Source organism: Pholcus phalangioides, unplaced genomic scaffold, assembly GCF_987345545.1.
Source record: "Pholcus phalangioides strain wild (caught in Gottingen) unplaced genomic scaffold, Ppha-v1.0 ptg000016l_1, whole genome shotgun sequence".
In the NCBI taxonomy this organism is placed as follows: Eukaryota; Metazoa; Arthropoda; class Arachnida; order Araneae; family Pholcidae; genus Pholcus; species Pholcus phalangioides.
Window position 1 is genome coordinate 7,714,681 of NW_028301609.1, and position 23,848 is coordinate 7,738,528.

General features: G+C 35.4%; 1 protein-coding gene across 1 annotated transcript; it reads left to right on the forward strand.

Moving 5' to 3' along the window:
* Nucleotides 1-1,896: 1,896 nt before the first annotated feature.
* Nucleotides 1,897-23,751, forward strand: crn (pre-mRNA splicing factor crn). Its single transcript, XM_089245938.1, has 15 exons — nt 1,897-2,035; nt 4,984-5,073; nt 5,322-5,384; nt 9,109-9,200; nt 9,321-9,404; nt 9,627-9,868; nt 10,024-10,202; nt 12,061-12,222; nt 14,760-14,888; nt 16,091-16,303; nt 17,997-18,143; nt 18,319-18,513; nt 19,932-20,090; nt 21,435-21,527; nt 23,480-23,751. Exons 1-15 carry the CDS (start codon nt 1,988-1,990, stop codon nt 23,639-23,641), a joined length of 2,058 nt encoding a protein of 685 aa, XP_089102064.1. The 5' UTR covers nt 1,897-1,987; the 3' UTR covers nt 23,642-23,751.
* The last annotated feature ends 97 nt before the right edge of the window (nt 23,752-23,848 follow it).

Consider the following 23,848-nt stretch of genomic DNA (forward strand, 5'->3'; position numbering starts at 1 on the left):
CGGGACGGCCAAAAAAACAGAAAATACCGGGACTGTCCCGGGAAATACGGGACGTATGGTCACCCTATTTCAACCATAATGCCTGTGCCACCCAATGATTGAAGGGACCGTAAAACAAAAACTTGGGAACTGTCCTAGGCTCTAGATCAGTGGTTTTCAACCTTCATGATACCGCGGCCAATCGGTTATAATATATCCAACACTATAAGGGAGACTTCAGTCACGTCACGAGCTTCGCGCGGAGGCCTTCTGCTATAGAAGGTGTTGCTCCGGCCCGACGGATGGGAAACACAGTATCTAGACCACAGAAGCCTGTGAAAGAAACCGTAGCCTCCACAAGCGGGGAGCTGGCAGGGCTCAAGCCCGGGAATCAGTTCTGTCTTAACGCATAGGCCTACCCAAGCATGGCCCGGGGGGCCTCAAGAGAAGAGGGGCCTCTCAGAAAAACGAGAGGTAGTTGTATTTTTCGGGGATTTTCCATGTAGGAAATAAGAAAAATCACTTGGCTCTCGGGCCCATGATGCTCTTAAAACAGCCCTGCCAGGAACCCAGAAGAGTTCTTAAATTTTTTGTTTACTAGACCGTGAAAAATCTGGTCTGGGACCCATACCTAATTTTTAAAATCATAGTACCAAATTTCGTAGGCACCTATGCACAATTTGAGGCAGTGTCGTCTTGACGCATGGGCCAACCCGGGCACGCCACGGAGGCCTTGAATGAAGAGCGGGGGGGGGGGGGGATAAAAAATGATATATGGTTAAGATTTGCGAGATTAAGCATGTGAATTGGTGAGTTGGCATTTGCAGTTTGGATAGAGGGCTGAGCACAATCAATTTGTCCGGGGGCCCCATGATGCTTTTAAGACGGCCTAGACTTCAGGCCATATCTGGGCCGTTTTTCCAGGAGAGAGAATGTGTAGACCTGACTTTCGCAAAATGCTAAAAAAAACCATATTTTTTCACGAAAAAGTGAAAAGTGGGGGGGGGGGGGAGTTAGTGACTATGACAGGAAAAGAATTATAAGCCACTTTTGCAGGATAAATATCGTCAAACTGTAGCTCGCTTGTTGCTTCATAGATGGCAGCACAAGTTCAAATATTTTGGGCTACTTTTTGGCTACTTTTGAAGCAGATTTTGGCTGGAAATTTTTTAAGGACCTGGCAACTCTGTACCCCGAGTTGCTGAGAAAAATCAAGTTTTTGACAATGGTCGCTGAGATTTGCGTTATGAGGCTCGTTGAGAATTTGCGTTAAGGGCGTGACGTGACTAACGACCTCGTTGTATAACGACGTGAGCGTAATAGACCTCCTGCATTTTAGGGAAAAAAACGCTAAGCATGACAAATTGGAATGACCATATTTCCCGAGAAAGATACATTGAAATTGAGATTAACAATGAAGGCCGAAAATGATGCCAAAGGTAAACAAAAAAGTTGCTAATTATTGCTAAAATCATCAAAGAAAACACTAACCATGCGAAATGAAGGGAACTACAAATTGCAGTACATTGAAATGAATTATATACAATATAACGCTTAAACATGAATAACATGTGAGATGAATATTCATATTTGTTGTCATTGTTATCACAATTTTATTTTATAAGTGGGGAAAATAATTTTACTCCTTGATTTCAATGAATAAAAATTCAAGTAAACTTCGTTAGAAAAACGAAAAATTTTTATTTTATAAAAAGGGCTAGATAACTAAAATTTCATGCTAATATGTAAACGTCCCATGAATACGAATTAGAGTTTCAACTTCTGTTTAATCAGCTGACGTGCGTCTATTTGCCACCAACGTGATTGTCTTACGTCATGAAAAATGTGTCTCCTTAAACATGAAATCAACGGAATGGGTGGCATGGAAATTTTAAAAATCCTTGTCAGAAATATTCTTCAGAGATAACGTTGGGTTGTAAACAAGACTTCAAAAACGTTGGTTTTTAGATTTGTTTGTGTGTTATTTTTCTAGCTGTTCGTTTCAAAAATGGCCAGCAATAGCGGGAAGCCCCAGAAAATACCGAAGGTTGCGAAGGTAAGAATATATTTGAGAGGAGTTATCTCTCAATTAGTTGCATGATAAGTTGCAATCCTAAGCGGTGAATTCCTAGTACAAGGTGCACCAGTGGTTGTCAAGGTTTAGGGGAAATTTCATTCCGGTACGTTCCGCTTGCCCTGATCGGGTGAGTGACTGTAGGAACAGCTTTGGTATAAGGGACAGGTTGGCGATCTTCGGCGACTTTTTTTTCCGGCGCCAAATATGTCAGACGGCCCGAGAAAAAGCCGCCAGACACTACGTGCGCCAGAAAAAAAAAAGTCGCCAGCATAGAAAACAGTAAAAACAAATGGCATAAACAAAAATAAGCTGTGGAGTGTTTAAAAAATAAAACTGGATAAAAAAAAATTAAGCAGGGTTTAAATGAAACCCGGACCGTTGTGAATAAACAACGGTCCTGTTGTATAAATAAAAATATTCTATTTATTATAAATTAAAACCCGGACTCTCTTTCCGGGAATCCAGGTTCTTATAAATAATCAACGGTATAAAATAAATAAATAAAATAAAAAGGATGCAGGGGCATCCTGCATGTAGAAAAGAATAAATATTGGAAAATATTAAAGGTACAACCGGAAGGAAAAGATATCCAAAATGATTCCAATTAATCCGACACACACACTACATTATATATACGGAAGGAAGAGAAAATATGAAGAACTATCCCAACGGTTTTTCAAAACGGCGCGGCTATTAAGTGACGTCATTTGGAAGAAAAAAAGAGAGAGGATAGAATGAGAAAAAGAGAAAACCAGTTTGAAAATGGCAGTAAAACCCGTTTGAAAGACGCGCTAGGACGCTAAGAACACGGAAAAACAACAGCCAGCGCCACCGACTGGCAGAATTCTACGAACATTCTGGAACAACGACAACCCAGAAGAACAACAACAAACCAGAGCACGCCAACGATAGAAACTTATCGCCGGTAAAAAGTCGCCAATTTGGCGTGTCCCTTATACCAAAGCTGTTCCGTCGAAGAACAGCTTCGGTATAAGGGACAGGTTGGTGATTTTCGGTGACTTTTCTTTTCGGCGTCAAACATGTCTGATCAAAAGTCGCCAAGGCCGTTAGACACATCACCGGCGGCGAAAAAAAAAAAATCGCCAGCATAAAAAACAACGGAAACCACAATAAGCACATAGTAATTACTAAATATAATAAAATCAAAACAACATAAACACCCTTCCTGTTGTTTAAAAAACAAGATCAGTATAAATAAAACCTGGACCATTTTTTTAAGAATAAATCGATCGGGGTATAAATAAAACCCTGGCATGTTTAAATAAAGGAAAATATTAAGGGTACAACCTGAGACACGATGGAAAAATCCGATGATGTTGGTTTCTGTTATTGCTTTTTATGCTGGCAATTTTTTTCCTAATGATATTCAATAATTAATCCGATCCACACCCTACATTGTGTGAAAATCAAGCTGTAAGAAAAGGTCTCATTTCACAACGGTAACGATTTTCAAAATCATTCAAAACTCTGCGGCTGTGGGGTGACGTCATTTGAAAGAAAAGAAAAAGAGAGCGAATGAAAAAAAAGGGAGAAGACCGGTTTGAAAATAGCAGTTGAACGTTTCAAAAGATGCGCTGGAACAGGCAAAAACAACCACCAGCGCCACCCAGCTGTAGTTTTTTAACAGAAAGGACATTCTAGAACAATAACCCTGTAGAAAAACAGCAATGCAGAACATAGCGCACCAGCGCTGGCAACTTATCATCGGAAAAAAGTCGCCAAGTTGGTGTGTCCCTTATACTGAAGCTGTTCCGACAGCACTGCGTAGAGAGCATGTGAATGACAAGAAGAGGAACGCCACCTGGCAGTCCAGTGGTTAGGGAGCTAGCTGCTGACTGTGCAGGTCTGGGTTTGAATCCCGGTTCGGGCATAGATGTCTACTAACATACCAACAAATTCCCTGGACAGAGATCATAAAGATCTCTTTGGAATACGTGATGATCACGTTATTTAAAAAAAAACTTCAATGCAAGTGCGCTTACAGGTGGGGGGGGGGCTTGCAGGTTACAGTATAGGGTGGCGAATTCAAGGAAAGAGTAATCAAGAAAATTAGACTAGAATTGGAAGAAGGGCATCATAAGTTAGGTAGTCCACAGGTGGTTAAACTGTAAATGAACCTCTGACTGTATCAGTGACCAAGTGAGTAACATATGAGTGATCAAGTTTATGACCATATGAGTGACCACACTTATTTGATCTCTCACACTCTCACTCATTCATACATTCATACAGTCTCTCTGCCTTTCAATTGGTCACTCACTTCATCACTTACATGGTCAGGGTAAGATAAATATACCGGGGACAAGATGACAGGCGAAATTTCCATGAACCCACATAATCGTATCCTACAGTGAATGGAAAGACGAGTGAACATCGTCTCTCCCCTTCTGTTATCAGACTTTGAACAAGAGCTGACTCCGCCTACTGGTATCGATTGACAGGGCAGGGAGAGGAAGGAAAAACATGTGATCATGCAAAGCTCTCTGTACAGAGCTGTGCTCATAATTGCCAAAATGAGAGGATTGTAAGAAGACAAGATATCTCGATATTGTCACTGTTAGAGTTAAAGGGGAAATTAAATCATTTTATTTATTTTAAAACAATTGAAAAAAATGCACGATTTAACATTTTGAAACCTGTTATATGGGAAAGAAAACGGAAGTCCTGTTCCACCGAACAGGTCATATAGTCATCGTGCTTACAACTAGGATATTTTTTTCAGATATAGAACTATAACAGAAACTCTGTCTCTTGATGTGATCACATTAAGCAGTCTGCATATTGATTCACCGAAATCGCTATAGTTTTCAGTCGTCTTTACTCATATCACTGTGTATAAATTCTTATTTTTAATCCAATTTTTTGCCTTATGTTATTCATTATTTCGTTGTTTTTTTTTTGTGTAGGTGAAGAACAAAACACCAGCGGAAATACAGATAACTGCAGAACAGTTGCTCAGAGAGGCGAAAGAAAGAGACCTTGAAATATTACCTCCGGTAAAGATTTTTTTATAATACAGCATACAAGCGCCATAAATTTTATGATTCATTAAATACTTGAGAGTAAATAATGGTGACATTTTTTTCTTAATTAGATGAAAAATTGTAACAAGTGTTGAAAAAAAAATTGATTCTGTAAGGACAGTTATACCTTAGCTAACGAATGCCTTGGCTTATGAATTTTCTGATTTTATGAATTTACATCCTTGAAATGTTCAATTTTTTTTTTTTCATTTTTCATTTAGCCACCGAAACAAAAGATATCAGATCCAGAAGAGCTTGCAGAGTACAGACTAAGAAAGCGAAAGGTACGTACGAGGGAGTTGTTTTAGGAAAAATTTATGCTTAGCCTACTCTTTTGTCAGGAAGAAAATTTTGAAGGAGCTTCATTATACAGCAAAACCTCAATTATAATAACTCGATTATAGTAATCCAACATAATTTGGACAGCACCAGAACTTTGCCACTGGACTTATCCCATTGGCAAGATCTCTTCCAGTTCAGCTTTGTGGCAGAGTCCGGAACACTTTATTTTTATTTTTTTTTAAACTTTATTTTTAGTTTAAAAAAAATTAAACATACAAAATTTTTACAATATATTTTCCCTGAACAATTGGCTACTGTCACGAGTCACATAACTTGTGGTGATAACAGACGAGATAGGATTGAGAGTTATTGGAGAAAAGTTGCGGGGTTTTGTTAAGAAAAATTAATGTACATTAATGAGGTATATTTTAGAAGCAATTGGAGGGGGTGGGGTGCATGCCATCTCATCTGTTATCTCACACCATATACAAGAACATAAGAAATAAACAAAACAAAAATCTTATTGTTTAATTATAAAATGTCCATCATAGCGAGTCATCTCATATAACACTATTGGTGAGCAAGCCGATTTGATTGGTCTTGTTAACTTGTGAGCTAGAAGCCAGCACCAGTTTCATTTGGTTGTTTGGCGAGGCCTATAATTCAAGGTTTCCGGGGGTGTCAGGGGCATTGAGAATTGGTCTGAGACCTCTGAGAAAATGTAAAGTAATAACGAAAGTCAGGGAAATATGAAAATATTTGATAAAAGTCGGGGTAAAAATTTTGTGAAGGGGGAAAAAACTGAAATGCTAAGAACATTTGACAGCTTTTTATATAAAAGGAACCCATCGCCATTAAATCAAAACTGAAAAAATGTCATTTAAAGTTTCTTTGATTCAGTTATCTCCTCAGTTTGGTAGTTGGTTCAAGTGCACACAGATGGCATCACAGCCTATATGTCACTTGTTTCTATTTAGATTAAAAAAAATCCCACCTGTCAATAGTTTAGATGTCGGTATATCTCCAAAATGTTACAAATGGCACTTGTGGTTCCTCTCATATAAAAGCCGTCCATTTGGAAGGTTAAGTTTCTGAATTATACAGTATTTCTTTCTTTCTTCAGGAGTTTTGGTCCGAGAAATTTTTTAGTTTTTCCTGATTCTCAGGTGTTGGTAATGGCTTAAATTTTAACTTTATGCCAGTGTTTTTAAGCTCTTTCAGCCATAGTTCTCTTAAGGCTCTGCCATAGACAAACTGGGTCCCCAACTGCATTCAGTATAAAAAAATGGTATTATAAAGGCAAAGAGAGACATTTTTTTGTCCCCTTTCCTTTTTCACTGTACACATTCGGGATTTACCCCTCCCCCCCCCCATTCAAGTTGCAAGTATCTGCTTATGCACCTCTGCCCAGCAATCCTTTCAGATCCTTTTTTTTTTGGTTGCCTCATTATCTTAGTCAGGAGGTCTTTCTACTTATTAATTCGATTTCTGGGTAATTTGAGGAGCAAAAAAAAAAATGTGATATATAATATATGTAGAGAAAGAAAATGGCTGGAAGTTGGAAAAAGAATAGAAACTTGTTCCCTCATCCTTTTTTTCCCCTTCATTTCTTATGTGTAAACAATGATACCATTTTTTAGATTTATCTCTGTTAGCTCAACTGCCCATCATCAAAATTTCCTGCCAAATGCCTGTACATGAAGGAGTTAATAGTGTACTTTTTTTTCATAAATAAGGTTGATCTTTGGACTTGCTGGCTGGAGTTCTATCAGCCAACACTCTGCTCCAACACAAATTTGGCACTTTTAACACTGAAACTTAGAGGGGGCACTAGGTATAGGCCTATGGGTTTATATGCATAACCGCAAAGGAAAAATCAAGTTGGATGTTTCAAGACACTGCACTGAAAATCAGGTTCCACTGGACGTCATGTATATACAGGAATCAAAGGTGTCAGGGTGGGAGTTGGTTACATTATATTGGTTACATTATTATTGTTACTCAATTATTGGGGCCGAAAGCTTAAAAGATGAACTTTTATCAATACCTATCACATGCAATTTGCATTTTGGTTATTGAAATTGTGATTCAGAAAAATAATAAAAATTTATTTAAAGAAAAAAAAGCAAAAAAAGCTTTTTTACAAAAATGAGAGGACAACTGAATTATACTTTTAACAAAAAGGATCCTTGCCTGTGAGATGGGACCTATGGTCTTTGCATTGAAATTTTTAGAGTGACACAGTTTGGAAAGAAGTTGATTTTCCCCATCTAAGTTATGGATGTGGGTGTCCTTTTTTTTTTATTGGTGTGCAATTACAGTCGAATCCCGTTATAACGAACGCCAAGAGACCGGAGGAATCACTTCGTTAAACCGAAATTTAGTTATAAAGGAATTCCAGGTTACCTAGCATTGTTTCTATGTAAACTTATTTGGGGGATTTAAAAAAATGTTCGTTAAAACAAAATTTTCGCTATAGCAGTATTCGTTAAAACTGGATTTGACTGTATTATGAATTATCCTGAAACTATTCTGGAGTAGTAGAGATATTGATTTTAAAAGATTTATGGTCATTTACTGGAAGATGCTGCTTATTAAAATCATGGATAACATTATCATTTGGGTATTGTTATCACTTCTTTCACTAAGCGTAAAACTGACAGATATCATAACATAGGAACAAAAATTTCTTTATAGTTATCAGGACTTTGGTTTACGTTATCAATTTTTTTTTGTCCAAAGTTTTTTTTACTGCATATTGCGAAGCTAAGGTTAAACCAGCGACATATTTTTTCTCCCTATAAGTTATTATTATCAACTATTTAGGAAGCCAGAAGGTGTCCCTGCCTTGCTGATGAAACTTTTTTGTACTTAGTTCTCAATGTTCTTATTGGGCTATAGTAGCCGCTATGATCCACTTGTGTGTAGCACTTTTTTGTGCGATTTTCTTTCCTATAGTGGCACATGCAAGGTAAAAAAAACCTTTCTTCAGTTCATGGTCAGTTTCTTTCAACTGACCACATTCACAGTTCTTCGGCTGGAGAACTTTCATGAGGGAATCTATGGAATGTACCATACACATTATGAAAAGTATTGTAATTTGTAATATACATTAGACAGTTCCATTTCAACTCTAATCTCTAATTCTTTCAACAATTTCTGAATAAAAAAATATTTTAACTTACGGGAGAAGAAATCCTGTTTTAGAACAATTGAAAAAAAAATTGCATGATTTAACATTTTGAAACCTCTTTAAAAAAGTTATAATTTGGTTATAATAGGAAAGAAAAAGACGTCTCGTTTTCATATGCTTTGTTCCATAACTTCATAATTTTTCTCTATTTGAATTGGTTGTAGAGAAGAACGTTATGACGCTTTTCTATTGCAAATAACCATTATACACACACATACACCTCGTCCATATTCCTCTGCGGAACTTATATGACCATCGTACTTAAAACCAGGATTTTTTGGATATAGTTATCAATCAGTTATTGTTATCGAAAGCCCCAGAGTCTCAATGTGATCAAATTAAGCGTCATACACTGTATTTATAACAGAAAGGTAGAAAAATCCTATTTGATTTAATACCAAAGATTTTCCTTCAATTAAATATCTATGGCTAGACAGAGATATCTGCATTGTTCCTTTTTTATGAAGTTGATTATTGGATTTTGTATGAATGACAATCTTCTAACATTTTCTTCCATCCCATGAATATTCTAGACATTTGAGGACAATATAAGAAAAAACAGGACACAGATCAACAACTGGATCAAATATGCACAGTGGGAAGAAAGCCAAAAAGAGATTGACAGGTAGTTTTACATTTATGTGAAGAATTATACCTAGTGCATAACCACTTTTTTAGTCTTCGGAAAACTTGTAACAGTTTCATTAGTATTCTGTTGTTTTGATTTTTTTCTCCGTTATTGCAGGTCTCGATCTGTTTATGAGCGAGCTTTGGATGTGGATCATCGTAATGCTACCCTGTGGCTGAAATATGCTGAGATGGAAATGAGGTTAGTTAGCTGTTTGTTTACAATGAATTCTGAATGTTCAATCACTGTGAATTTAAATGCAAGTGATGCAATTTGTGCAGCTGACAAAAAACTTAGACATATCATGAGTTTGGCTCATTAAATTGCTGTATAGTAATGAAGGAACATAAATAGATATTTGACTCATTGGAATTCAGCCTACCAGCAAATAACATTTTTTTCCCCTTAATAATTTAAATACAGGCACAGGCAAGTGAACCACGCCAGAAATATTTGGGACAGAGCAGTATCATTGCTACCAAGGGTGAACCAGTTTTGGTACAAGTATACATACATGGAGCAAGTACTAAATAACATAGCTGGTGCCAGACAAGTGTTTGAACGATGGATGGAATGGCAACCGGATGAACAAGCATGGTTTACATATATCAAGTTTGAGTTGCGCTTCAAGGAAATTGATCGAGCGAGACAGATATATGAACGATATATCCTTTCACACCTATTTTTGCTATATATGTTAATGAAATCTATAACTAATTAGAATTTTAAAAAAATTGAATTCCGTATACATGTTTTTTTTAATGACATTTCTCTTTTTGATCCTATATATTCATTGGATATTTCCTTAACTGATTTGTACTTGTTATGGTTCATCCTGATATTAAAAATTGGATTCGATATGCAAAATTCGAAGAACAGAACAGTTTCATATCCAATGCCAGAGCTATTTATGAAAGAGCAGTAGAATTCTTTGGTGAAGAATACATGGATGAAAAGCTTTTTGTAGCATTTGCTAAGTTTGAAGAGAATCAGAGAGAAGTAAATAAGGGGTTTTTTTTGCCTTACTGTGTGAAAATAATTGCTTGACAAATTATGTATATTCTTTTAACATGAATCAAATTAAAAATCTATTGCTTATTTTTAATAGATTTATTTTTTAAATTAAGATTGAAAATTGAATTGACTTAATTCATTTAGCAATCGGTGGTTTTTCAATAATTTCTGGCAGATACATGAAGTGACAGATTCAACTCTATACAGGTTGCCACTGACTTATGAAAGTCTGGGGGAGGGGGGATAATGATGTCAATACACATATTGATGGCTCAGTTCGGAAAGGCAACAACTCAAAATTCTATGTTTTGAGATACCGAAATTTTATAGATTCACTTTGTATGGAACTGAATGGGAATCAACTCAGATTTAATTACAATATAGAGCATATAAACAAAGTTGGGAGCTGGTGCATATGTAGAGGCATTTTTCCACTGTTCTCATGGTGTGCATAACTCAAAATAAAATTTTTCTGATTTGATGCCTTTTAACTGAGTTGTCGATGTACAGGGGGCATAGTAGAGGTATACTTCCAATTAGAGCAAGTATCCAAATAACGTGTAGTGCTCAGATATGTCATTCACATGTTGCAAAGAGTTGTAGTTATTAAAATAAAATAAAAAATTAGCTTTTTGTACACTCCTGCATGCCCCAAAACCCAATTAGAAACTTGTTGCCCTGTCTCTCCTAATGTCAACAAAAAAACTTAAAGTTCATGTTTTCAAGTGCAATATTCACTGAGATATTTGAATTCAAAAAATGGAGGAAATTTGGGGGGAAAAAACAGCATTAAATGCGGACTGCATTACAGTGGATAACCTGATAAACAGGTTTTTCTGCATTTAGAGTTTTTTTTTTTTACAAATTTCCTGTTTTTCGAATTCAAATATAAGTGAATGTTGAACTTAAAAGCATGGAATTTTTTTGTTGGCACAACTTTAGAATTGGGTTTTGTGAGCCGCAAAGAGACTGTATAAAAAGTTAATTTTTTTATTTTAATAATTATACAACCCCTTGAAACCATAGGTGGAGATAGACTTGGAAGTTTGGGGGGCACGATGATGTCAGTTCATATATACATTAGATCAGTCGACTCCACCTTTGACGCTCCCCCGTATCTCCGCCCATGCTTAATGACATATCTGAATACTACACGTTATTTGGATACTTTCTCTAATTGGAAGTGTGCCTCTAGGATCAACGGTTCACCAGTAAAATGCCATACCTCATTTGCTATACTCCCTGTATACAGATCAGAGATAACCCGCATACATCTTTGATGTTGAGGGAAGATGCCTCCCTCAAATCTCTGCCCATGCTTTAACCATTTTATGAACAGATTTTCTCTCAAAATATTTAAGAATGAATTTCCATCTGTAAAATTTTAAATTTCCCTTGTGGCATGAACTTTACAGTGCTCTAAGCTCTTATTATCCTAACCTTAGGCATAAAGTTAAGGAAAATATTGTGCAGTTTGTCACATTGATCCATATAAATCCTATGTTAAAAATGAAGTCATAACAATGTTTCTATAACTGTAGTATATCCAGGTACACTACAATTGTAACAGTTCGCTCTATAAAAAAAATGGCCCATACACTCGTGGGCCTGACTGCAATTTAACAAATTCTAACACACAAAGCTTTTTGTTTGCCCGTGAATGCCATTTTAATTCACTGACTGCTTTTAGTTGAATGTGTGATATTACGAGAGAATATGTAAAAAAGTATGAAAATTTCAGTAGGGTTTATTATAAGTCAGATGGAAATAGAGGTTCATGTTCTATATTATTAATTCCATTTGAATTTAACGATTGTGCTGAAGGATTTTTCCATCATTCTAGCATGATCGTGTCAGAGTGATATACAAATATGCTCTCGACAAAATTCCAAAGGAAAAAGCAGCTGAGCTGTTCAAGAATTATACAATTCACGAGAAGAAATATGGAGATAGAGCAGGCATAGAAGATGTTATAGTGAGCAAAAGGAAGTATCAATATGAAGAGGTAAGCTGAAGGAGAGTAATTTTATACTGAAAGAGAAATTATACTCATAAAGTGGAACACTTCACACCCTTATAAATGGGGATCAGCACAGTTCCATTTAATCTCACCCATACCAGGTTTCAAGATCATTTATGCACTTAAATTTTTACAGTAGAATCTTGAAACTTCGAGGTTTCACATAATTTGAGGTGCTGGAATTTTTTTTCAAAACCAATTTTCCACCAAGAAAGAGGTTTTTTTAAAATTTTGTCTCATTTTTATTATGAATGCAATTTAAGTTTGAAGGGGTCTTTGATTAGGGGTCTTCAGTGCACCCCTTAGGCCAAAAGTTTTCACAAGCCCTTCTCTAGTAAATATATAGCATGAAAAAAATAACATTCATATCAAGGTCCTTCAAGGGCTACTTCACCAAACACAAACTCATATATTGCTATATTGCAATTTACTGCCATTAGTGAGGTGGGTTGGAAATGAAGGCGTCCTCTATTGGTAGTCACCTCAAGTTCGTTTGGGAAAATATCTTATCTATATCCTCCCTCAGGTTCGAACCCAGGACCATGACAGCAACCTTCATGGTGGTAGATGAGCATCTTACCACTATGTCACTCGTCCCCAGGGCTGCAGCTTCTGTGAATTTCCTTTATAAAGAGGCCATGGGCTTAGCAGTTTGATAAATTGAACCATTATATAGATTAAAGGTGAAACAGCTAAGAAAACATATTCCCCCTCTTCTCATTTAAAATGTTGGTTTCTACTAGTTTTAGCAATCCGATGTGGTCTCTGTCCTGTTCAACTCAGATTATTTAGATACTCTAGTAGTCTAGATCTCCACTAGCAGTTGAACCAGTCTATGTTACATCATCTACAAATTCATAAACTTTTTTGTCCTGCTAATTTACATGAAAAGTAAAAAGATTTGTTATTTGTGAAGGAGCAGTGAAATTGTCTGAAATAAGGGAATCTTTGCTCTTCTCACTTGACCCGTCAACGCCTAGCATACTATAAATTGGACAACTACAGTTTTGTTTTCTATTTGTCCAGTACATGCATATTATTGGTGTTTTTTGCATTCACTTATGTCTCATCATCTCTTGCACTGTCTCCAATCTGCTTTCAACCTGTTTGTACAAATCTTTGTACCCCGTGTTGGAGTTAAAACTTTGCTAATATCTTGGTTTCAGCATAGATGTTGAATTTTTTACTCCAGTGAGGTTTAATTGACAGAAATGTTTTAAATTATGACTGACTGTATTATTTCATTGATCTAGTATTTTTCTAAATGAAATACATTATAAAATATCATGATTACGTGGTGTAAAACAAGGAGTTGATTCGCTGACCTATAAATAGGAGACTGGGCCTTTTCTGATTCTTTTTCCATCCTAGTTCTTTTGCAGTTGGGGGTCTGTCCAGATTCTTTTTTGTAGGGTCCTGTTTTTGTGAAAATTTTCCTTATTTTTGTGAAAAGGATCATTAATTTTGTAAAAAATAAGCAATTTTGTGAGAAGTGAAATAATCTAGTTAATCTATTGCAAAAGAAATAAAATGGCAAATTTATGGTTTCATTAATTTTTATTTTGCGAAGGGTCTGGAAAATAGGCCCAAATTTTGGTTGGACAGACCCCTGGCTGTGCATCAATGAACATGTTTCTAAATGGAAAAAGTGTTGGGACATTGCTTTCAAGTGGTATAACATTGTTTTCATGTATGTCCATCCTAGGTTTTTAGTCTTGAGGCCCACAAGGCCATCTTAACAGCACCATGGGTCCTCAGATAAAGTGATGTTCTGGGCCTCTATATAGATCGAAGTAACTGCCTACCACACTTTCAAAAATCGTTGTATCAAATCTCACTATCATCAGACCTCTTATGCACTTGAGACCCTTGTGTAAGTAGGCCCATGTATTGTGGTCCTGCCCTGCATTAATAAGGAAAGTTCACATGGTGGTTGAGCCTTCTTCGCAATAATTCCTGAAAATATACTATGTAACTCGCATGCCCATGCCAGCTGCATTCGAGGGAGTCAAGGATATCTATTAGACATTATATACTACCTTACACTAGAAACTAAAGCGCAGTGCAAGAAGAATTATTGGTAGGCTATTATTTGCAAAATCATCAGAGAAAAATATAATTCATGGCATGGGTGATTACATAATTAATTTCTCTGTTCTCCGGGACTGTTAGCCCCCTTCCTTTAGTAGGAACTGTGGGATTTCCGATTGAGAAAGAGCAAAACAAAGAGGAGGTCAATTTCCTGCTTAAGGAAGAGTAATGTTGCATTGTGTGTTTAAAGCGAATAAATAAGTAAAATTAAATTGCAGTACAACATAATGCCACCTGTTTCTTGATGAGTATTGTTCATTTTATTTAAAATAAATGTCATAATCTGAATTATCAATATTTTATCAACCATGGGAATAATTAGTGTCAAGTCATCTGTAAGTGGAGTTATTTCTGTTCTACTGTATTAACTGAATTTTCTGGAAATCTAAATCTTCAAAAACAATAGCTTCATTATTTTTCACTTATTCTAGGAAGTCAATAGCAATCCACATAACTATGATGCCTGGTTTGACTACCTAAGACTAACAGAAAGTGAAGGAAATATCGAGGCCACAAGAGAAGTGTATGAACGAGCAATTGCAAATATACCTTTGAAGAAAGTGAGAATTTTTTCATTCTGAAATCAGCCTATTTTTGTGTTTCTTATTTATAAGTGGGAAGAAATTGAATGTTTTGTTACCCTGTTATCTTTACCAGTTGCAATAAGACCAAAAAGTCCTAAAAATTTGTTTCTCTACTGATCCCTTAATTATCATATACAGTTGACAGTCGTTTTTACGAACCCATGTGGGCACAAAAACTAGTTCATAAAATCAAACGTTTATAAATGGGGGAAGTCATTTAAATTAATAATATATTGCTTTTGACCCCAGAAGATTAGTTTGCAAATATGTTGACTGAAGTTGGTTTACTGTGGTCCTTACTTCGAGGCGTGAATATAAGCCAATCTCCCTGTTAAAAAGTCTCGCCACAAAGAGCATTAAACCTACACAATGGTATAACAAATATTCAATCATTACACTTCACTCACCCTTTGAAAAATAAATGGCAACATTGAAAAATTCACACAGAACTCTAGATACCCATTCAGACTCTTAAGCACTCATGCATACTTCTGGCACATATTTGGCAGTAAATTGCCCATTGCAGTGTGCCAGAATTGTGCTCAGTTTGAATGAAGGAAAAAAAGTTCGTAAAAATTTGCAGTTTGTAGATTGTTCATAAAATCAAGCATGGACTGTACAATCAAACTTTCATTCATCAGAGTTCTATACATCAGATTTTTGATTACACGAGGTAATATAGATTTTCTGGAGTACTTTGAGGTGGCTAAGTTTGATCATAGTTGGGAAGTTGAATCAAAAACCTTTTCCATAATTCTTAACAATTTCTTCTCCATATCTCTCATTAACATGCATAACTAAGTAGTTAATGACAGAATGACAAATTGATGAGATTGGCGTCTGTAACAAGACAACTGTCTTCCATGTTCAAAAGAGTGTATTGTAATTTTATATGTATTTTAGTATATGATGATATTGTATCGTGTGGATTAATTTTTTTTTGGATTTGCATGATGTTACTTATCAACTTTCTCATTTTTAGTTTTTTTAGTTATACCCCATAAATGCAATGGATATATAACTGTTAATGAGCAAATGCTAGTCATTTTTACCTCTTGTTTAAACTGGGTTTGACCCTAAATGCACTGTATAAATGTATTTTTTTTTAAGAAACAAAATTTGAGATTCATTCATTACTTTCTTAGTTTCAAAGTGTTACGTAATGTTTTGAATCACAGGAGAAGAGACTCTGGCGACGTTACATATATCTATGGATCAATTACGCTTTATATGAGGAGTTAGAAGTTGAAGACATGGAGCGAACACGTGATGTTTATCAAGCATGTTTGAAAGTCATTCCTCACAAGTCTTTCACTTTTGCCAAGCTGTGGTTACTGGCCGCAAAGTTTGAAATAAGACAAAAGAATCTCATGGCTGCTAGAAAGCTATTGGTATAAAGAAAAAATTATCTTCATTTTTTTATACTCTGATTAACAATTTGTTTGTTTTTTGGTTAACGATGTGACATGATAATAATTAAGATTCATCACAAATGTTTTCAAAGCTATTTGTTATCCATTTGTAAAATCATTCAGTTCTTTTTTTTAGAACATGTTACAGAGTTGTATTGATTTAATTGTCTCGGAATGGAAGAGAAATTTATTTTTAATTCAAAATTAAAAAAAAGTTCTTGATAGTTAATACGTGAATAAAAATGTAGAGATTCACCCTCTCTGTTATAATGAAAACCAAAGACTTTATGCGCACTTTCTTCTAGAATATTGTGCTATTATTTGTGTATATGGAATATTCAGTCAGGGAGTTCTAAGTAATTGTATATTCGTTGTGATCTGAGGTCTATCATACTATTTCAGAGGTTGAATAAAATGTCACTAGAGTTTTCATCCGCTACTCGCCGCAGTGCTTAAAAAAGAAAAATTCCATTTTTCTTTTGTGCTGATTTTAAAATGTATAGGTAGATTTGTTTTATGAAGCTTGAAATTATTTCTGGGGGGGGGGGGGGAGAACAAGAAAAATAATTTGTCCTTATAAATTATTTTTCAATTTGAATCTGATCTCCATTTTTGATACATCTAATACGTTTCTCAACCATTCTGGTACCAAGGACCACTAAAATTTCAGAAGCAATTCGATGGACCACTAACCCACAGCCTGAATAATGATCATATGGCCAGTATTTTATGCAACATCCCTGAATTTTTGATCATATCAAATTTAATACAGCATACAATTGTTCCATTTTCCTCAACAAAGCATGTTCCACTTTGTAATTTTTACTAAAATCGTGAATGAAGATAATTCTCGTAATTTATAAATTGTATTTTACAGTAGCAATTATGGCTATAAATTTTCATCTTACATATTTGTTAGGTTCAACCTTTTTTTTGGGAAATACATTGCAATTTTTCCTTTTCACCCATTGGTGCAGTTTTAGCAATAATTGTTGATTTTTTTCTGACTTGAGGCAACTTTTTCTGCAATGTCTTTTATTTTCTATATTTAAGGGAAAATCTCGTATTTTTCTTAAATAAGGTCACTCTGGTCATGATGAACAGTTTTGTGTGTGTGGTAAATATTTGCATACATGATTTTAATTTTGCTGAAAATTTCATTTTTTGATGACAATTTTGATAACTTCAATATTCCTTACCTAGAATTATAATTTCTCTATCAGATATGGTCATCCTAAGTATGAAGGCTTAATTTTTTTCTTTGAACCCACAAGAATATTTTCATTATCAGTTGCATAAAATTCAATAATTTTTCATTCAATTAAAATTAAATGATTGCCTTCCTTTGAACCAGGGGTTGAGAAACGTTGATCTGATACTAACTCTATTGAGAGAGGGGGGTTTGGTTTATCAAGATTGTTGAGAAATTTTTTATTGTATTTGTGCAAATCCTATGAATTCTTTTCCTTTTTTAAAATAAAATAATCATCTGGATTGTGCAATAATCTTCACTGGAATCTGTCATCTTTGATGACACGTTAGTTGTAGTAAATGTGGTGTGATTGAGTTTCTATTGCTATCGTATCTTTTTCAGTCTTTCATTTTTTTTTGACATAGTATGAATTTGATATTGAACTAAATGAATTTGATGTCTTATTCTTTTGTTTGAAAGGGAACAGCCATTGGTATGTGTCCTAAGGATAAACTTTTCCGGGAATATATTGAAATTGAAGTCAGCTTGAGAGAATTCGATCGTTGTCGTATCCTCTATGAGAAGTTTTTGGAGTTTGCACCTGAGAATTGTAGAACCTGGATGAAGGTATTTTTAGTATTATATCCCTATTTGTAGTTTTACCATCTTTAGTTGTTCATCTAGTGATTCTTGAATATTTTTATTCAAGATTTAGCTCGCAGATGTTCCAATGCTGATGAGTCGTTTTATTTTACCAATTAATTCAGTGACATGTTTGTGTAACTTAGTGCCAAAATTTTAGTTTGCAGATCTGGAAACTATACTTGGGGACACAGATAGAGCTAGGGCAATATACGAGATAGCAATCAATCAGCCTCGTCTCGACATGCCTGAAGTTATATGGAAAGCTTTCATTGATTTTGAGATTGAACAAGAGGAATTCGATCGCGCCAGGCATCTGTACAATCGTTTACTTGAAAGAACTCAACATGTCAAGGTAATTTATGTGACAACTTATTGCAGTTTGTTTTGTTTGAGTATGATGATGATAATCACATTCCTTGTCAAATATTGCTAAATTCATTTTTTGAGATTTACTAAATTCTAGTAAGGCGTGATGAATAAAAAAAAAAGTTAGGTGCCAGTCAAATTTTAAAAATGATTCACTCCTATATCTCTAGAAAAATGGTTTAAAGCAATGTTTTTGCTTTTCTGGATTTAGTGACCCCTATTTCATGTTTTTAGACTAAATTCCAAAAATTTAGTGGTCATGTGCACATAAAAATTCAGCTATACTACATACATTATTACAGATGAAAGTGCTAATTTTTTTCGAGTCAACTTGATGCCTGGGATTCATCAAGCCTTGCAATATAGTACAGTGCCTCTGTGTGGTCCATCATTTGGGCATCATACTGGATTTTAATCTTAATGATCCAGAGCCTAACCCTGTTCATGGCTAAGGGATTGACTGAAGTTGATTTTCTGCAGTTGTCCAACTTCAAGATGTGAATATGAGTCAGTCTCCCATTTGAAAAAGGCTCTCCATGGGCAGTCCTTCACCATATTGCTTACATAACATGAAAATTCAGACATTTGTCATTTTCATTTCAAAATATGGCAGCACCATTTCTTTTCCTTTTTGAACCAAACAAGGCACAGACTCCATTGTTGATCTGCAATTTCAGCCATTGCCCCAAAGAGGGATGAGACCATGTCAGACTTTTATTCAAATAAGATAAAATTTACATGTATTATATAATCTCATGTATAGAATCTCAAGAATCAATTACATTATAAAATTTTTAATGCAATTGAAAAATATCTAAAATAAAATGATGGCAGCACCAGTATAACATGAAACAAGCATAATTCTCACAACATAAATATGCTAGGACCATGCTTATACACACACACAGTTCCAGAGTGTATGTTCCTTCATGTACCAGTTCCTTAGGAATTCTCCAGAGGAATGTTTATGAGGTGCATGTAATTATAAGTACAGTATGAACATTTTATAAGGCCTATACAACATTTAAATTCCATGCCTAATACAAACAGGTAACATAAACTGCAAAGTTGTTTGTTTCTAGATCCAGTGAACAGGTGGCAGTACTTGAACACATACACTGCATATTCCGACATGCACCAATTGGTTAGAAGTTTCACAGAGAAGTGTTTATGAGGTGCATGTTTTGTATAGTACAGTGATCTCACTTATGTGTCGAGGCAAGGGATCAAGGAAAGAAAATGTAAAGTGCGAGAGGGATATATATCATGTTTAAAAAAAATCAGTTATGAAACCTTGAATTGGAAATATAGAATCATAATGGGTACAATCCAAATAAACTTAGGTAAATTTCATTGGCAAAATGCATATTACGAATTCATATGTGCAAACCATTTTTGTTTCAGGTATGGGTGAGCTTTGCCAGTTTCGAACTGAACTGTAGTGAAGGGGAAGAATCGGTTAGAAATGCCCGTTCTGTGTATGAGAAAGCAAACAGAAGCTTCCGAAAGTCAGAGGATAAAGAAGAAAGGCTGATGCTACTGGAAGCATGGAAACAGTTCGAAGTAATTATTTTTAATTTTTGCTTGATTGATATTATTTTATAATTTTTTGAATCCTACTAAACCTCAATAAAATTAAGGCGTTCCCTTGTGTCTAAGTACTTCATTGATGGGATGTCAATATCTGATTAATTGTATCACAGTCTCTTCGGAAATCTTAAATGCTTCAATCATATCTTACACTTATGTTCTTCCAAAGAAAACATGTTTAAATGCATCTCTCTTCGTAGCTCAAGCCCTTCATATTCACTAGTGTTCCCATGAAGAGCAGGCAGACCTTCAACATGATACTTTCACAACATGAAAATTGGAGCGTTTACCATCTTCACTTCCAAATATCAAAGACAGATAGCAATGCCAGCAAGAATACAAAACAAGCCTAACTCTGACTATATGCCCACGCACAGCACATTCCTGCATGTACTGGTTTATTAGAAATTCTGCAAAGGAATACGTACGAGGTGCATGTACGGTTGAGTAATAGTGTTCTAGTGGTCTCCTGTACTCCCTCAACCAAGTCTGTATTGTTCTGAAGATATGACCTACAAAACAACCATATGATATACTATAGGTCTGTGGTTCTCAACCGGCACTCCGTGAAGCCTTTGGGGGCTCTGTTTGCACTCCCCAGGGGCTCTGCGGTGACTAGAGGAAAAAAAACCAGTAAATTTGAAAAAATTAGAAATATTTTTAAATAATAAAAATAAATCGGTAACTGTGATGAATAAATAAAAATATGCCTAGGAGGCTCCACCATAGAAATTACAAACCAGAAAGGGCTCCCAGAGTTAAAAAAAAGTTGAGAACTGCTGCGCTAGGTCAGAGCAAACTGATCCCACAAAATACATACATATGTGTGTATGATATAAGATACAAATGCATTGTGTGTGTGTGTTCCCCATGGTGACTATGATGAATACAGTCATCGAAAAATAGAAATGGACTTACATGTGTCATGCCAAATTAAACATTTTTCTGTTTGTAGTTAAAGTTAAGCCACTTTACGCTGTTTTGCATTTTGCTAATTTGCATTTTGCTAATTGTGAACTGAATCTTTCTTGTTTAGCATCTTCAGATCTATCTTGGCATCCTATAAAATTGTCTTGCAATGCCAAGGTAGAAAAAAACTAAGGAAATATAAAGTGTAAAGGATTTGACAACAAAAACTGATTTTTGCTACGACAGCTTATTTCCATCTCTCGAGAATTCCGCTCCCCCTCCCCACTTCTTCTTTTTCCCCTAAGAGTATTCAAAACCCCTATCGGGTTTTTGGAGGATTATATTCTCAATGGAATATACATTGATTTAGCCTCTTTTTGAGTCCTCAAAACAATTTTTTTCTTTCAGGAAGAATATGGTGATGATGAATCTAAAGAAAATGTCATCAAACAGATGCCGAGAAAAGTTCATAAAAGAAGAAAAGTCCAAGCAGAAGACGGGGTAATTTCAATTTGTTTCCTGATCTTGACACTATACTATTCAAAGCCAATAATTATTCACAACACGAAGCTTTTCAAACATGTTGTCTTACGTTAGTTGCTTGGGAACATTTTATATTTATCATAGACACACATTTATGTATTAAATATATGTGTGTACCACAGAACCTCCCTTGTCCAAAGTAAAAAGGTTTGGACCCATTTCAGATATGGGTGAATGTGTCTCTAGAGCCGTAAAATTATTTTGGAGCTAGTAAAAGCTTGCTACCATCTCGCCCCTTATGTATCATTGAATATGCATGTGTAATAAAACTATTTTGGTAGTTCTGGGTTCATGAGAATTCATTCATAAATCAAAACCTCCTACATAAAGCCTCTAGATGTGAAACTTCAGATGCCCCTGGAGGTTCATACATGAGATGCTTTTTTCACTCTATATCAAATCTATAATCAAATGCCTATAATCAAAGTTGTTGTATTCTGAGCTGTCTACAGCCTTAACTACCCACCAGGGAATTCTGAAATCATAAGAATGTCTTAATGAAGAGGTGAAGAAAATTTCCAAAGCCTCTCCTCCACCCCTTAGATACAGAAAATTTCAGCATAACATTTAATGCAGAATGATTTACGGAAAATTCACTGAAAAAAATTTACCATCACACAATTCAGCTATAGGAAAATTCACAGACCTCAGTGTGTGAGTGAATGTGTAAGCAAGTGAATTTAATTACCTAATGAATGAGCAATAACCACATGAAAAACCAAGTGAGTGAGCGACTCACTCACTTGATCATCTACTCACTCACCATGTCGCTTTGTCAATGAATTGTTTATCTGTGAATTTTCCTAGCAGTGAAGTGTCATGTTGGTGAATTTTCCTGCAGTGAATTGTTGCAGATGAATTTTTCACACATGAATCATAATGTTCGTAAAAGAGATTCACCAGTGAAAGCATGTTCTTGTAAATTCAACGTCACAATCTTTATTAGAGATGTGAGAAGGGGAATGTTTGTAAAATAGGGATATTCTCAGATACTCTGCCATGAAGCACATACTTACAAAAAATTAGCTTATTCACTACAATTTGTGTATAAAACACTCTAGTGGTAGATGCAAGAACAGATCTTTTTCACTGCCAATTTCTTTTCCATCTATTCATTAAATCATTCAATAAGTTTCATGCCTTTCTGTTATGTTGAGGCTGTGGACAGTTCAGAGCATTCCGACTTTTAATGCAACCACTCTGTGTATATGTTATGGTCCAAGTCAGAAGTCTAGCATCATCGTGAATTGGATTTTGGGTTTATTGGCGCAAGGACCAATTAGGTCAAACTGTGCCATCATCTTTTTCAGGTATTAAATTTCTTGCAAGATTTTCTATGTGCAGGCAATGTGCGAAGTGGCATGGTCACTTCGCACATTGCCTGCACATAGAAAATCTTGCAAGAAATTTAAAACCTTTTCAGTTTAAGACATTGCTAAAGTTCATTATGTTTGAGGTTTGCTACATCAGCAGTATAAAATAGCATGTGTTATTTTGTGCTCAAGATGGAACAGATATCATTGTTTGCATTATATATGATGATGGTGGGTAGTATGTAGTCATTAAAGAGACTAGTTATAATGATGAAACATTTTTTAATCAGGGTTGTATCAGTTTGTTTGTATCTTTTGACTGGGGGTAGTTTTAATCGTGGTCAAAATTGATACAACAATAATCCCTGTACAACTTTTTTTCTTGGTCTGCAGAATATTGTTGTATTAAGGTCATATTTTGATAGTTTTAACCAGTTAAAACCATTTTTAGCCGATGGCCTGGACAAAATTGGTTTTGGCCGACTAAAATTCCAATCCTGTTTTCAATGTAGAGTTCTCTTAATGGATGAAGTTCCTACGTTTGGAAATTTGTTTATACCAATTCAATCATTAAAATTATATTAATTATATTTTCAGTCTGATGCTGGTTGGGAGGAGTATTTGGATTATATCTTCCCTTCGGATGAAGTTGCGCAACCTCACTTGAAGCTTCTGGAAATGGCCAAAAAGTGGAAATCAGCCAAACAAGAAACATCTCCGGAAAAAAACAGTTCAGAACTCTCTCCTGAAACATCATAGCACAACACTAGTTTGCGAGCTCATATTGAAAGTGTAAATATATCATGTAAATAGGTTATTTTACGAGTTGAAAAATAAATGAAACTCATGATTCACATTTTTTCACAAAATGCTTTGTAAGTTGTGCCTTTTTTAACCACTTTATGATCAACCTGCCGCCCGGGTGCGAAGCCTCATATGCCGTCCCAAATGGTGACCCTGGCAGGA

Excerpts from the sequence above, each read along its gene's own strand:
- crn (XM_089245938.1), top strand. The coding sequence starts at position 1,988 with ATGGCCAGCAATAGCGGGAAGCCCCAGAAAATACCGAAGGTTGCGAAG. Across the intron at positions 10,203-12,060 it reads TTGAAGAGAATCAGAGAGAA|CATGATCGTGTCAGAGTGAT; the intron begins GTAAATAAGGGG and ends CCATCATTCTAG. Across the intron at positions 14,889-16,090 it reads CAAATATACCTTTGAAGAAA|GAGAAGAGACTCTGGCGACG; the intron begins GTGAGAATTTTT and ends TTTGAATCACAG.